Here is a 13,736-nt window from a genome sequence, read left to right on the forward strand (position 1 = left end):
AACTTTTGCAAACATTTAACAATTGTACCGAATCTGACGTTGGTTGATAGCCTACTGTACATAATATGTCTGCAGTGCATTATTGATAAAATGTGATATCCCTTTACATATTTTAAATAATATTCATATGTATTCCAAATTCACTTTTCATATGCTATTATATACCTCCTTCAAATGATAATTTACAATAAATCCACACTCATCTAAAAAGTTAAACATTCTGAATGGTCAAAAAATGTACAGTGTGTTGGATTATCATAGACAAATTAGCCTATCATGTCTTACTGTGTCCCTATGCCTAGGGTCTGTTGTAGAGTGTATGCCTACTATTTTACATACCTACTATAACCGTCCCAGTCTGTAAGTTTTAATTTGGCACTTTGTATTAGATCCTCATAAATTCTTTTGAAGAATTTAGACTGGAGGTACCATTAAGGTTGGTTACTTCCCTGGGACTTATAACTGTGTAGTACTCTACTATAATATTTTCAAGCCCAGCCTCTGTTAATGTACAAAGAATATCTAATGTGTTTTAAGACTGTTGTTTGCTATTTACAGTATACAAGTGTTGCCATAATTGTGGTCTATAATGCTTTTTAATCAGCATTGTCTGAAAGAACTTGATTTCTCTGTAAACAGCAATAAAGGGTATATATTAAAGTTTTTATAAACCATTGCTAAGAAAATGCCTTTAGATATTAAAATAAAATTTAAAATCTTTTGTTACAATTATTTGTATAAAAATGATAAATCAATACACATACAGTTTTTCCTTGCTTTTTTAAAGACTAAAATAAACCAAGGTATTTTATAAATGATTCTATATAACAAGGTAGATCTGAAAATATTACAAGAAAATTCAACAAAATAAACATACCCTGAAAATATCCTGAAAGATCAAATTATGTCCAAGATTGGGACCCTTTAAAAGACCTCAAAACTATCTTGCGCTCGTCATGCTTACATGCATCTCATGCAATCTGTCTTTCTTTAATTTAAACTTAAAAAATAAAAGTAAATTATATAATCTCAGCCCAGCTGAGGTCCATGTCTATTTACACATCAACAACATTGCCCGAGAATCCTAAGGACCACTCCCTAACAGTTTTATAATAATAAATTATTTCTGTACAACTTCTGTTTTCTAAGTTTTATGCAGCATACGCTAGGTTTGTTAAACTCAGCACTTATATTTGGCAGCCACATTTATAAGACAGCCATTTTTAAACACAATACATAATTTGTCTATTTTGCATATCATTCTGATATCTAGAGGGATTATTATATTTTTTATGCAATAAATAATTGTTTTTACATTTATGATGACTGGTTGTCAATATTCAGCCTTTCTTTCTTTAGCATAAAAAGGATCAATATTATTCATTAAATAATTCTTTAATTTATACAACACATAAAGTCACAAAGACCATTTACTGAGTATTTCTACAAACACTTGAACCATATTTCATAGAATATTAGTTTTTTTGGCATTAATACAAATATGCTTTAAAAAACATTATGTCGCGTAACATTTATGACCTTACATAGTTTGGCATAATACTTCTGATAACAATTTTTGCTGTAAATTTGCCCATCAATGCTATTATTCGTATGTCATTTAAATTTATCAGAATATAATATTATATATCATATTTTTAAATCAAAACTATTCATGCTTATTCATGGATAAATAGTAGATCAGTTGAGATAAAGAGGAGTACATAAGATATATACCAAGGCCATATAGATACCAAGGCATTAAACATTTACAAATACTGCAAAAAAAAAATCCAATTTGTGAACATTTGAAATTCAATGTTGAGTCAAAAACAATGGAAATTTTAAGAAGTATGTCGCCCTCTAACACAAAATACTTGTACCTGTTGATTTTCATGTGTACTTAATGATTTTAAATGGCAAATGTAACTGACAACTACCAAGAAAATATTACAGAAAACCACATAAACATAAAAGTAGAACAATTATAAATTAAGATGCCTTTTGATAAATTCTTTTTTTTTCTTCAAATTTAAATAATAAATTATTTTTATGGCTTTGTTTTAACAGCATTGGATTTATTTCAGAGCGATTATTTTTGGTCACTTTTTTGATCTCTGACATATTTCACCTTGTCTCGTCAATTTCCCCTCATTGACTCTCATTGCCCTCTCACTGCTCAAATGTCCCTTTTTACCAAGGTCTTGATTTTTCTCATTGTTCATTCTGTCGACTCCTTTCTTTTATTCATTTCTTTCTTCTTCATTCCCTTTTTCCTTAGACTTTCGAGTCCTCCTGTTTGTGTAGAGTATCCATCTGGTCAAATATAAATGAAAGCGTGTGCCGTTTGATAGAGTCTATATTGCTCTGAAGTTGCCTGTTTCGCTCTTTATAATTCTGGTTTTCGAGTCTTAGTTTTTCATTCTCTGAGGCAAGATAAGCTTTTTCCTGAAAAGAAAATTTAATTGACAATTATTAATTATAATGATTTTTATGATCCACTTAAAATATTGTCCCGTTTTAAGTTCTTTAAAATTTTCTTAAGTACACCATGACTAAAAAATGTCCCTTTAATAGGGAAGTTCCCAAAACAGGGGTTGGCAAAAAATTCCCTCTTAAAAGAGGTTCTCATTATTAGGGTGTTCCAAAAAAAAAAAAGGGGGGGGGGGGGGGGGGAATGTAATTTTTTATATTGTACTTCTGATAACAATTTTTGCTGTAAATTTGCCCATCAATGCTATTATTCGTATGTCATTTAAATTTATCAGAATATAATATTATATATCATATTTTTAAATCAAAACTATTCATGCTTATTCATGGATAAATAGTAGATCAGTTGAGATAAAGAGGAGTACATAAGATATATACCAAGGCCATATAGATACCAAGGCATTAAACATTTACAAATACTGCAAAAAAAAAATCAAATTTGTGAACATTTGAAATTCAAAGTTGAGTCAAAAACAATGGAAATTTTAAGAAGTATGTCGCCCTCTAACACAAAATAGTTGTACCTGTTGAGTTTCATGTGTATTTAATGACTTTAAATGGCAAATGTAACTGACAACTACCCAGAAAATATTACAGAAAACCACATAAACTTAAAGTAGAACAATTATAAATTAAGATGCCTTTTGATAAATTCGTTTTTTTTCTTCAAATTTAAATAATAAATTATTTTTAAGGCTTTGTTTTAACAGCATTGGATTTATTTCAGAGCGATTATTTTTGGTCACTTTTTTGATCTCTGACATATTTCACCTTGTCCCGTCAATGTCCCCTCATTGACTCTCATTGCCCCTTCACTGCTCAAATGTCCCTTGTTACCAAGGTCTTGATTTTTCTCATTGTTCATTCTGTCGACTCCTTTCTTTTATTCATTTCTTTCTTCTTCATTCCCTTTTTCCTTTACTAGACTTTCGAGTCCTCCTGTTTGTGTAGAGTATCCATCTGGTCAAATATAAATGAAAGCGTGTGCCGTTTGATAGAGTCTATATTGCTCTGAAGTTGCCTGTTTCGCTCTTTATAATTCTGGTTTTCAAGTCTTAGTTTTTCATTCTCTGAGGCAAGATAAGCTTTTTCCTGAAAAGAAAATTTAATTGACAATTATTAATTATAATGATTTTTATGATCCACTTAAAATATTGTTTTAAGTTCTTTTAAATTTTCTTAAGTACACCATGACTAAAAAATGTCCCTTTAATAGGGAAGTTCCCAAAAAAGGGGTTGGCAAAAAATTCCCTCTTAAAAGAGGTTCTCATTATTAGGGTGTTCCAAAAAAAAAAAAAGGGGGGGGGGAGGTGGAATGTAGTATTTTATATTGATATTTGCTTTGTGAGCCATAACCTTGAAAAATATACCCTTATAGTAAATGTTCATTTTTTTTTTAACAATCTTTTAAATATTATTAATATTATTATATCATTAATGTAACCTCACACAATGGAATTATCAGAAACTACTGTATAAATTTAAAGAATCTAATCAGAACTTGTAATGACGTAGTAAACCAGTTATCGTACTTGTGTATTCCCTAAGTGATTAGCAAATCATGTATGACGTCACGGGTTCATAAAAATCGTGTTATTCCTTGTATGCCCTGTTTCCGTTCAAATCTGAAACCTCTCAAATCATTTAATTTGACACTTTAAGTTAATGCAAACACATTTTTAACCAAACAAAAAAGACAGGCATTTACCAAATAGATGGAGAAAAATCTTTAAATTGTTCATACCATGGTACTAACCAATAGATGGTGCAAAGACTATGATTATTGCAAAACAAATAAATGCCATAAACAACAGGTTAATCTTTATTAAGACTAATGTGTACAAAATAAATTGTAAGTCCTATACCTTTCATATAAATGATGCAAATATTATAGATGGTGCACACCATGGAACTAACCAACAAATGGTATATGCCACAGTAACTAATACATGGTGCAAACACTATGAATATTGGAAAGCAAATTAATGCCACAAAGAGAATTTTAAGATAGATGTGTACCAAATAGTTTATGCAAGCAAATAATACATGGTACTAAATGATGCAGAATCTTATAAATGGTTAAATTATGGTACTAACCAACGAATGGTTCACACCATGGTACTAACCAATGGTGCAAATTGCAGAGCAAATAAATGCCACTAAGAGAATTTTAAGACAGGTGTGTACCATATAGATTATGCAAGCAAATAAAACCTTATAAATGGTTAAACCATGGTACTAACCAATAAATGGTATATACCATGGCAAAGAAACATAATAAATGATGTATACCTGATCCAATGTCATAAGTCTCTCCCTTAGTTCCTCGACTTCATCTCTTTTGTTTAAACTTCCAACACTTCCACTGTATCTACTACCCATACTTGAATATCGTTCATCCTCGCTAACGGTACAGATACTTGGATAATTGCTACTGGTCACGCTACACCGATCGCTGTCCTTATCCGACTCGTACTCCTCAGTTTGCGTGCTCTGCTGGACTAGCCTGGCTTTCTGCCTCATGGACATTTTGCGTTTTTGTGCAAGGGTGATTTCTGGACATGTTTCTAAGGAGCAAGTATCGATGGGGGAAGTGTCAATGGGGCAAGAGTCAATGGGGCAAGTGTCAATGGGGCAAGTATCACCGGGAGAAGAGTCGGGACTTGTAGGCTCATATTTAATATGCACTAAAAGAAAAGAGAAAAGTTAAAGTTAAAATGCTGTCATAGATTTAAATAAAGATATACTTTTAATTAAATATAATTAATAAAATATAATTTTAAAAAAATTCCATTTTGAAGTTGGCCCAATAACCCAAAGTACACCCAGAAAATTAAAATTAATATGAATAAACATTGAAGCAAACGATGATATAATGTATTGAATATAATTTACCAATTCATAGCATACATTATAAATATAAATTAACATCTAAACAAAACAAACAAATTCCTTTTCTTAAAAAAAATAATAATTGAGGCATAGGAAAGTTTAAATAGAAAAGAAATTTTGAAATTAGGTCATTCTTACCGCCATTCATCTTGGAGCAATCCATTGTGTGTCGCCTCCTCATACCATTTGGTGAAGAACTTCCATTGTTTAGTCCTGTACTTTTCTTGGCTCTGCACTCCATCACGATACGATTTTTACAATGTTTATGGGAGTTAATACCGCAGATCCTACACTTAACGCCTTGCTTTATAATGCCCCAGAGGAGACCGGTACAGTGCGAACAAAAAGTCGGACTGAAGTATGTATGCACGTGAAAGTCATGCTTGAAGCTGTTTCGTAGTGCAAGAGAGTTAGCCTTTACAAAATAATTTTTCATCTCAATCTTGCTTATTAAGCCATCCCTGGGGAGAAGACACAAACAAAATGCAACGTTAATGCAATGAACATGATAACAAAGTCATCAAAACATTTCCTGAGCGAGGGCATTAGGACACCAGAAGGTGAAACCAAAAGGCGTTCAGATTCCCTGAGAACATATATCCAGACGCAAACTGTCTGACCCTTATTACACTCACCCACATTGATATACGCATTTCAAAGGTAACAACACAACATTAACTTAATAAATCACTCGAGTGTCATGTTTACATTACTGTCACATGCAACATGATTTCGTTGAGGGAGTATTGTTATCAAATTAGGCCTTATTATCCGAATCTCTATGGTTTCCTGGTATGTCTAAGAGCCAACATTCATGTTTAGTTATCCCAAGACGGCTAATTTCCTGTGTGCAGCAGAAGACGCTTATAAACATTACACCATTTACAACCAGACACGTTTCCTAATGCTGACGAGCACTACCATATCAAAACACAATAACAAAATGTACACAATGTAAAAATTGGATCACCCCATAATAACAAAATTGCTCTAATATTGCTACGTATGCTAATAGCCTGGATTATATTATTACTGTCATCACTGCTACAAATCCTGTGTAGATCTAGGCCCAGGGTAGCTAAGCTAAGGGTTAAGCACAAAAGGTCACAGCCTGTACGTCAATCGGCTGTGCAGAGATATTGCGCAGTTATTACTGCTTGGTTGTTATCACCACTAGGCCTAGTACCTGATCACTTGAGCTCAAAGCAATTGCGTTTAAAGCTCTTTCCAGATTATCACATTTTCTTTGACAAAAGAAAAAAACTGTTGTATTCCCATATTTAGTCATGATGTGGCTATATATGGTCATGATGTGATGTCATCATGACCATATTTAGGCATGTCACATGTTTTTGTCAAATAAAATTTGATAGTCTGCATAAGGCTTAAGACATGAATGACTTTTATAATGTTATTACCTAGAAATCATGCTCTAATTCGATTTATGGTTATCAAATACTTTTTAATGTAACTTTCAATTCAGAGCCCCAAAAGTATTAATGCCCTACAGATGGATAAATCACCATCTTCTAAACTCAATTATGAAGAGCCACGTTCCACTTACGTGCAAACATACACCTATAGTAAATTATATATAAACAATAATATTACATTATTTTCCCTTAATAATGATATATTGTTATGATCAAATAATATCATTGGTTTTCAAAATAAGTATAGTAAGTTCATTAATAGAAACACTGTATGGTTATAAGCTTTTATTTTAGTTTCATATTAAAAGAAATTTTAAAGAAAACTTTTTCTATAATTTTACTTTTTTATAATTTTAATTTTATTTTTTTATAATTTTTTTACTTCAATTTAATATATATTTTTACTTAGTCTTTCTGCTCATTTTCTAGCCTTGTGTTTAAAATAAAATCAATATAATAATTATTTCAATGTTTTGGGGGAAAAAATAAATAAGTTTTACTTCAGTTTTTCTCCGTTTCTTGCAAATCTAATTAAGAAGATAATGAATTGTTGTACTGTGTTTTGTTTTATTGCTGGATATAAAAGATTATGGTATTAATGAAGAAATTAGTTCATATAATATATTGCTCACTAATACATTCTTTTAACCATTAAGTAAAAATCTCTTCATTCTTATACCTGTATTTATTTATTCATTCATCCATCAGCTATATTTATTTAAAAGAGGCTTACAAGTATTTATCTATCAATTTATTTAACATTAATTCACTTATTATCCCCTTAATCATTCATATTTCCTCTTGTCTGTATTCATTAATATTAAACTTCTTTCATTAATTAGGTTCATTCATATTATAATTTTTAAAATCTGTATCATTTATTAAATTATTACTCTCGCATCTACTGCTAAAAATTTGTGGTTTCGTGGTAGATAAAGAACTGTTACCACAATTTGATTTCCTCAATTATCATCACAACCACAAAGCTTCCCATTAATGCCAACTTATTAGAACTGACACAATTTACATCAACCCTGCATTCATCCTGTTGAAAATGCAACATCCAGATACCTCCATCCAATGTAAATTTACAAGTAAATTTTAGATGACAATAAAGAATAAAATAATAATACTTTGTCGAAACTTACTTTTGTAAGAGTAGCACCTCACTTCTGATAATAATTCAATATAAACATTTACAAGACTCAATATTTAGACTTTTAATAACCACTAGATATAAACACACCAAATCTATTAATATATAACATTGTTGAAAGTGTTTTGAAAAAAATGCCAACATTTTTTTATTGTACTGTACTGTGTATTTTAGTGCATTGCAATGTATTGTATGCTATGAATATGACTAGGTATAATTTTAGTGTAATTTAAAGACATGTTCACTAACATTGTAAAAGTACTGTTCTCTGCCGGTAAAAAATTCACCCTCTCGGAAATGAAATTTTAATATTTGAATGATTATTTATTTTGGTATTTTTAAATACGCTGTTAGCTCTCAATTAAAAACTATAACAAGAATGGTGTCTAGTGGGTCTTGTTGGTTGTGAATTGGGCAGTACAACAAAAGAAGATAACCATATCCTTTTCCACATGCATATTAGCAAAAATTCAATTGTTTTTAAATGACACAATGTAATTATTAATACTAGCCATATAAATGAAGGTATCACTAAGTAATACATACTGATCGGCATCAAGGACGCAGAACGATTCCATGAAAGGAAAGTTACTGGAAATGGCCTGGAATTCAGCATAGGAAATGTAACCATCTTTATCATTATCATAGTTCTTGAAAACCGCCTGCAGGAACAAGATTATGAACAAATAAGAATTAATTAGGTCATTAAAATGATGTAATTCATGGCATTACACATTATACCTAAAGAGAAGCATACTTTGTCATTTCCTATATTGTTTTCAATTACCAAAATGCCCTCACCTTTCTCATTCTAACCTTTCACCTGAAGAAGCCAGCTTGAGCTAGCAAAAGCTTTGTGCCAAAAAAAGGGGTACAACACATTCTATTTGTTTTTCATGTTGACCTACTTACGCTATTATTCAGTACATTCCAATTCATGTACATAATAATATAACTTAAAATTAATTCAATGTATATTACCTGCAAATAACAATTAAATAGCATACACAAACGACACACATGAATAAAATCCTTTTGAATATAAAACAAAAAATATATACGGATAGGATCATTAAACAATTTTTCATACCAGAATTCATATCAGCCAGCGTCAGTCTAATAGACTATGCAATAAAAATAACACACATTGCTGTTTTACGGGAAGATAAATTCGATAGAAATTAGTTTTGTTAATTAAAATTATTTTATTTCCTTATACCAGAATTATTGACTATTAAATTCAGCTTACCTCAACCATAGCACTGACATGTTTTCCGATGGTTTCATTGTCAGAGGGGGAAGAGACACCTGAAGCCCAGGCTGCAAACACATGTGGCTTAGTTGGTGTTGGAGGCTATTTTAAATGAAAAACAGATAAATATATAAGGATTGGATGTCAACAATAATGACTTCAGTTGTAACAGAATATCAGCTTTTGCCATCTGATTTGTATTTGGCATCATGTCATGCCAATATTTTCTAATTGTCATATTACCAATTTGATTTAACTAGGATTTGAACTTATAATCCACATATTAGAAGTCGGTACTCATACTGCTACACCATTTCCATCAATATCTATTATGTTTATAGTGTGCTTATTATAATAAAATATTTGGAAATTCACAAAAATTAAACATGATCAAACAGTTCATTCATATGCTGTCATGACCCATAGTGAATTAATTGAAACATGTAGTCCAAAGTTTAGGCCAAATATATAAAAAAAATGTTTCTCGTCAATTTATTATTACTACTATTATAATTATAATAATTATTATTATTATTATACTTTTATTCAAATTAATTGCTTGTTAATTTTGGTATGATTATTACAATATTGAAATTAGATTATTGAATTGGATGATTAATGCTTTCATTACTTTTATTATACCCTCTCTCACTGCTTACAAGGATGCGTAGCTTTCAGAAAGATATTCAAGGTGTTTTGGCTAACGAAAGTAGAAAAATAAGTTGACAACCCAGAAACACAAGATGGGAGTGAAGTAACGAATGAAAAACATGTTATTTTTTAGTTAAACTAACAGAAATCCAAAACACAATTAGAAATTTGGCACGATGAAAGAAACTTCATAAAACCGAAGATATTAACAGGTAATAGAATTAAATTATCAAGATACTTATAACTACCTCAGTCAAATTATGAGGGGGTGGTTGACACAGCAGTTGAATTTTAAAACTCCCAACCTTGAGAGTTAGGGCTTGAATCCCACGTTGTTGATTTACTTGTGTCCCTGGGCTAAATACTATGCTACATAAATGACTTGGAAACGCCTCAGGGAAAAGAGTTTACATAGTGTGTGCTATACGAAAAGTGTTTATATAATGTAATATTAATAATGAGTTAATAGCTCTCAGCATGATAGCATTACTATTGACCTTTTCTCTAAGCTCCACCCCTTTGATGCTGCTGAGGTCCAAAAAAAAAAGATAGTAAACATGTGTGTTTATAGGACACACAAGTGTTTGTGAGACAAGCACGTAATCTTAGCAACATTCTGATTGGTTAGTTGTTAAGCATGATTTACACTCCAGAAAAGTCTATTTTCTGGTCAATACAAAGATAAACAATTAATGATATATATAAAAATACTTTAAATTATATTTATAAAAAAGAAACACTTTTGTTGAATGTGAGATATAATTATAAAACCGCTTTAAAAGTAAGCTGATTAAGTCATATCTAGCCATAAGATTATATGCTCTAATAAGTACCCCCAGTCATATCTAGGGCAATATATTCAAAAATATTTGTGTAGGCACTTCTTGGAATTGGGTGTTATCAGAGTAATATCAGAGAGGGTACTAATTTTAAGAGTGGGCTCTAAGTAGAATGCAATATGTATAGATGTCTGTTTTTAAAATTTATATATAAATTTTTTTATGTTACACTGATACATTATTAGAACATCAGGATCATGAACAGGTGTGAATAGATCAGGTAATAAATTACAGTTCTTATATTTAATACATACTGGTTTTGAGCAATATGCAAATAAAAAGAAATTGAATATTTATTTTTTAAACCATATTTATCCTGGAAAGTCTGCTGATATTCAGGGCCTTCTTAAATAAATGAAATAGAAAATCCTGTGCTGTAACAGGATTTGAACCCAGGAACCTGGGATTGGAAGGCTACACTACAATTGTCTGCTAAAGGTAGCATTTACTACAGTGTTTATAACATTAATCAGTGGCAGCACTACGGAAAAAAAATTTTTTTTTTAATTATATGTATTTTGTACATATTAATAGACCCTAAAATCGATTAAGTAAGCCTCTGAAACCCCTAAATTGACCTCTTTCAAAAGGTTTTAGCGACACCCGACTACGCCCACTTTTTTCTCGTCAGGGACATCAGCTCCCTCCCCAAGTCGGGGACCTTGGACCCGCTGTCGGAGAAATCCTGCCACTGCCACTGACATGAATGATTGTCTACAGTTCACAGCATGTGTTGTTACATTATTATGTGTATATGACCAACACTTTAATTTTGAATTTGTAAAATGGGGTTGCTAAATTGTTGAAGGGGGAATGAAGCTATATAGTGCTATCATGGAATTCATTAACAAGCATTCAATCTATTCTGCAAGGCCTTGTCAACCAATGGCCCAGATCTTTGGTGTCATAACCAAAGTCTGTTATTGATAATATCAGATTGTAAGGTGAATTTAACTGATACTTACTGCACTATTTGCAGAGTTCCTTGGTTCTCTTGCTAATGATAATTCATAAATCTCATCTTCGGTATATTTTAAATCCAAAGACACCTGGAAGTTTAAAAAGAAAATTATGTATTCAATAAATCAGCCGATTCAATCCATTATTACCTCCGCCAAAGGCGGTTTGCAGTCACCACTGTCTATCTGTTAGCCAGATTACGCAAAAACTAATGAATGGATCATCGTAACATTCAATGGAATGGTACATAATAATCAAAGAAAAGACACCATTCAATTTTTGGAAGGAAAGGTTAAGGGGCAAGGACAAGTCACAGATATTCAATATATTATAATGGAATCATCCCTTATATTCAGGTACAGGCAGGAGGTATAATGTTCCTGAATACGATGGATGATTCCATTATTTTCTTAAAAGTATGCTGCACTCAAGAAAATACTGTCTGAATATGCCATCATACTGTACATGGCCTGTGTATTCCTCAGTATTCAGCAACAGGGCGGAAAAGAATCTCAATCGCCCGTATACACGGCCTGTGTATTGTTGGTATTGAGGCACAGGACGGAAGTATGCACTCTATGGAATGACTTCTCTAGTTTAATTAATAAATCAGCACATTAATTAGTCGACCAATAAAAAGATCAATCATTTCAATAATCAATAAATCAATCAATCTATCAGTCAATCAATTAATTTATAAATCAATAAATCAATTAATAATTTGATCAATTAATCTTAAGTTACTTTCTTATATTTAACCTCTAGATATGCATAAGTGTGCATTACCAAATTGAATGATTGTTGCAAAACACTTGTAAATCATTGGAAAATATTTTATTTTTTTCTGTAAATTACAAAAATTTAATAACTTATATATATTCATAACACTTTATAAAAATTCAGACTATTGCCTTATTGACAAAATCAGTTTTAAAAATTCTTAGTAATCAAAAATATTTGATACATAAATTTAATGATTTTACATGCTGAGAGTTTTTAATTCCATTAAGAATTTCCAATCAACAGTCACACACACACACACTCATGCAACAAATGAATGATGATAAACCAATGCCAAGATTGTCCACCCCTGTATGAGATAAACAATTTCAATTATATGCCAAACGAGGTCAACCTCCAGTGATACCTTTGACCCTGACATAGAACATGTTACATTTACGCAGACTAAGAAGCATCTTATCTTAATAGCGCGGCCTTCGGCGTGACACATGCTTTTACTCTTGGGGCAGATCTTGACTCAATTCTTTGTTAATGTAGATGCTTTGTTTAAGATGGCTGCCTATAATCTAATAAAGCGGCACAGGTATTGACATGTCCCTCGTCGCCATATCAAGAGTGAACAGCGGCGGGCGTTTTGAGGGCGCAACCTTTTTAGTTAATGGTCTTTTAAGCAAAAACTACTTGACTTTGTTCACTTTGCGAGTTAAATTATACAGGTCCTTCAGATAATCCCAGTGTTGATAGGAGTTATTATGTGCAAATTAAATTAAAGATGTCAACAAGCATATCAAAATGTGTTGCAATCAATCAAAGACTGTTAGCAACAGTGTAATATCTAGAGGGTGCACAGGAGCAGGGAACATACTCCATCAAAGTCTTGCGCCCCTCTCACTCCCCCACAAGAAATTTTCAAAGAAAACAAAATTATGCTCAAGTAGTTTAAATTCACCACATACCACCATATTTTGCCACCTTGCACCCCCTCACTTTATCATCAAGGCCTCCCTCTTCACTTTCACATGCCACCCCCTTCAGTCCTCCCCCACATTTTAATACCACTAGATATGCCACTGGTTAGTAAAACTAATATAAAACCTATCCATCAGAGTAAATACTGTTATGTATTTTTATCATATATTTTTGACAAAAAAAACCAAATGATTGAATGGTATGAAGATAATTTTAAACATATCCTTTGACAAACATATGCAAGAAAATAAAATCCTCACTTTCAAATGCCAAATATATGTGATAGGAACAACTACCTACACAGTGCGTACTAAATGTAATGTTGTTATTTTGTTGTGTTTTTAACACATGCT

At 31.6% G+C, this 13,736-nt stretch overlaps 1 protein-coding gene across 5 annotated transcripts in view; it reads right to left on the minus strand.

Moving 5' to 3' along the window:
* Nucleotides 1-273: 273 nt before the first annotated feature.
* Nucleotides 274-13,736, minus strand: part of LOC117116026 (ras guanyl-releasing protein 3-like) — a 74,721-nt gene continuing 61,258 nt past the window's right edge. For 4 of the 5 annotated variants that reach the window (XM_033259960.1, XM_033259963.1, XM_033259964.1 and 1 more), the window contains exons 11-16: nt 11,679-11,762; nt 9,221-9,325; nt 8,518-8,633; nt 5,521-5,843; nt 4,783-5,177; nt 2,721-3,582 (exon numbers count right to left, since the gene is read on the minus strand). In XM_033259960.1, coding sequence (XP_033115851.1) covers nt 3,412-3,582; nt 4,783-5,177; nt 5,521-5,843; nt 8,518-8,633; nt 9,221-9,325; nt 11,679-11,762 — 1,194 coding nt within the window. In that variant the 3' untranslated portion in view covers nt 2,721-3,411. Of the gene's footprint in view, nt 2,446-2,720; nt 3,583-4,782; nt 5,178-5,520; nt 5,844-8,517; nt 8,634-9,220; nt 9,326-11,678; nt 11,763-13,736 lie in introns of those variants that run through there. The other variant, XM_033259961.1, reaches the window with a different exon arrangement.

Source organism: Anneissia japonica, unplaced genomic scaffold, assembly GCF_011630105.1.
Source record: "Anneissia japonica isolate Jap-2015-1 unplaced genomic scaffold, ASM1163010v1 scaffold287743_len2803612_cov181, whole genome shotgun sequence".
NCBI lineage: Eukaryota > Metazoa > Echinodermata > Crinoidea > Comatulida > Comatulidae > Anneissia > Anneissia japonica.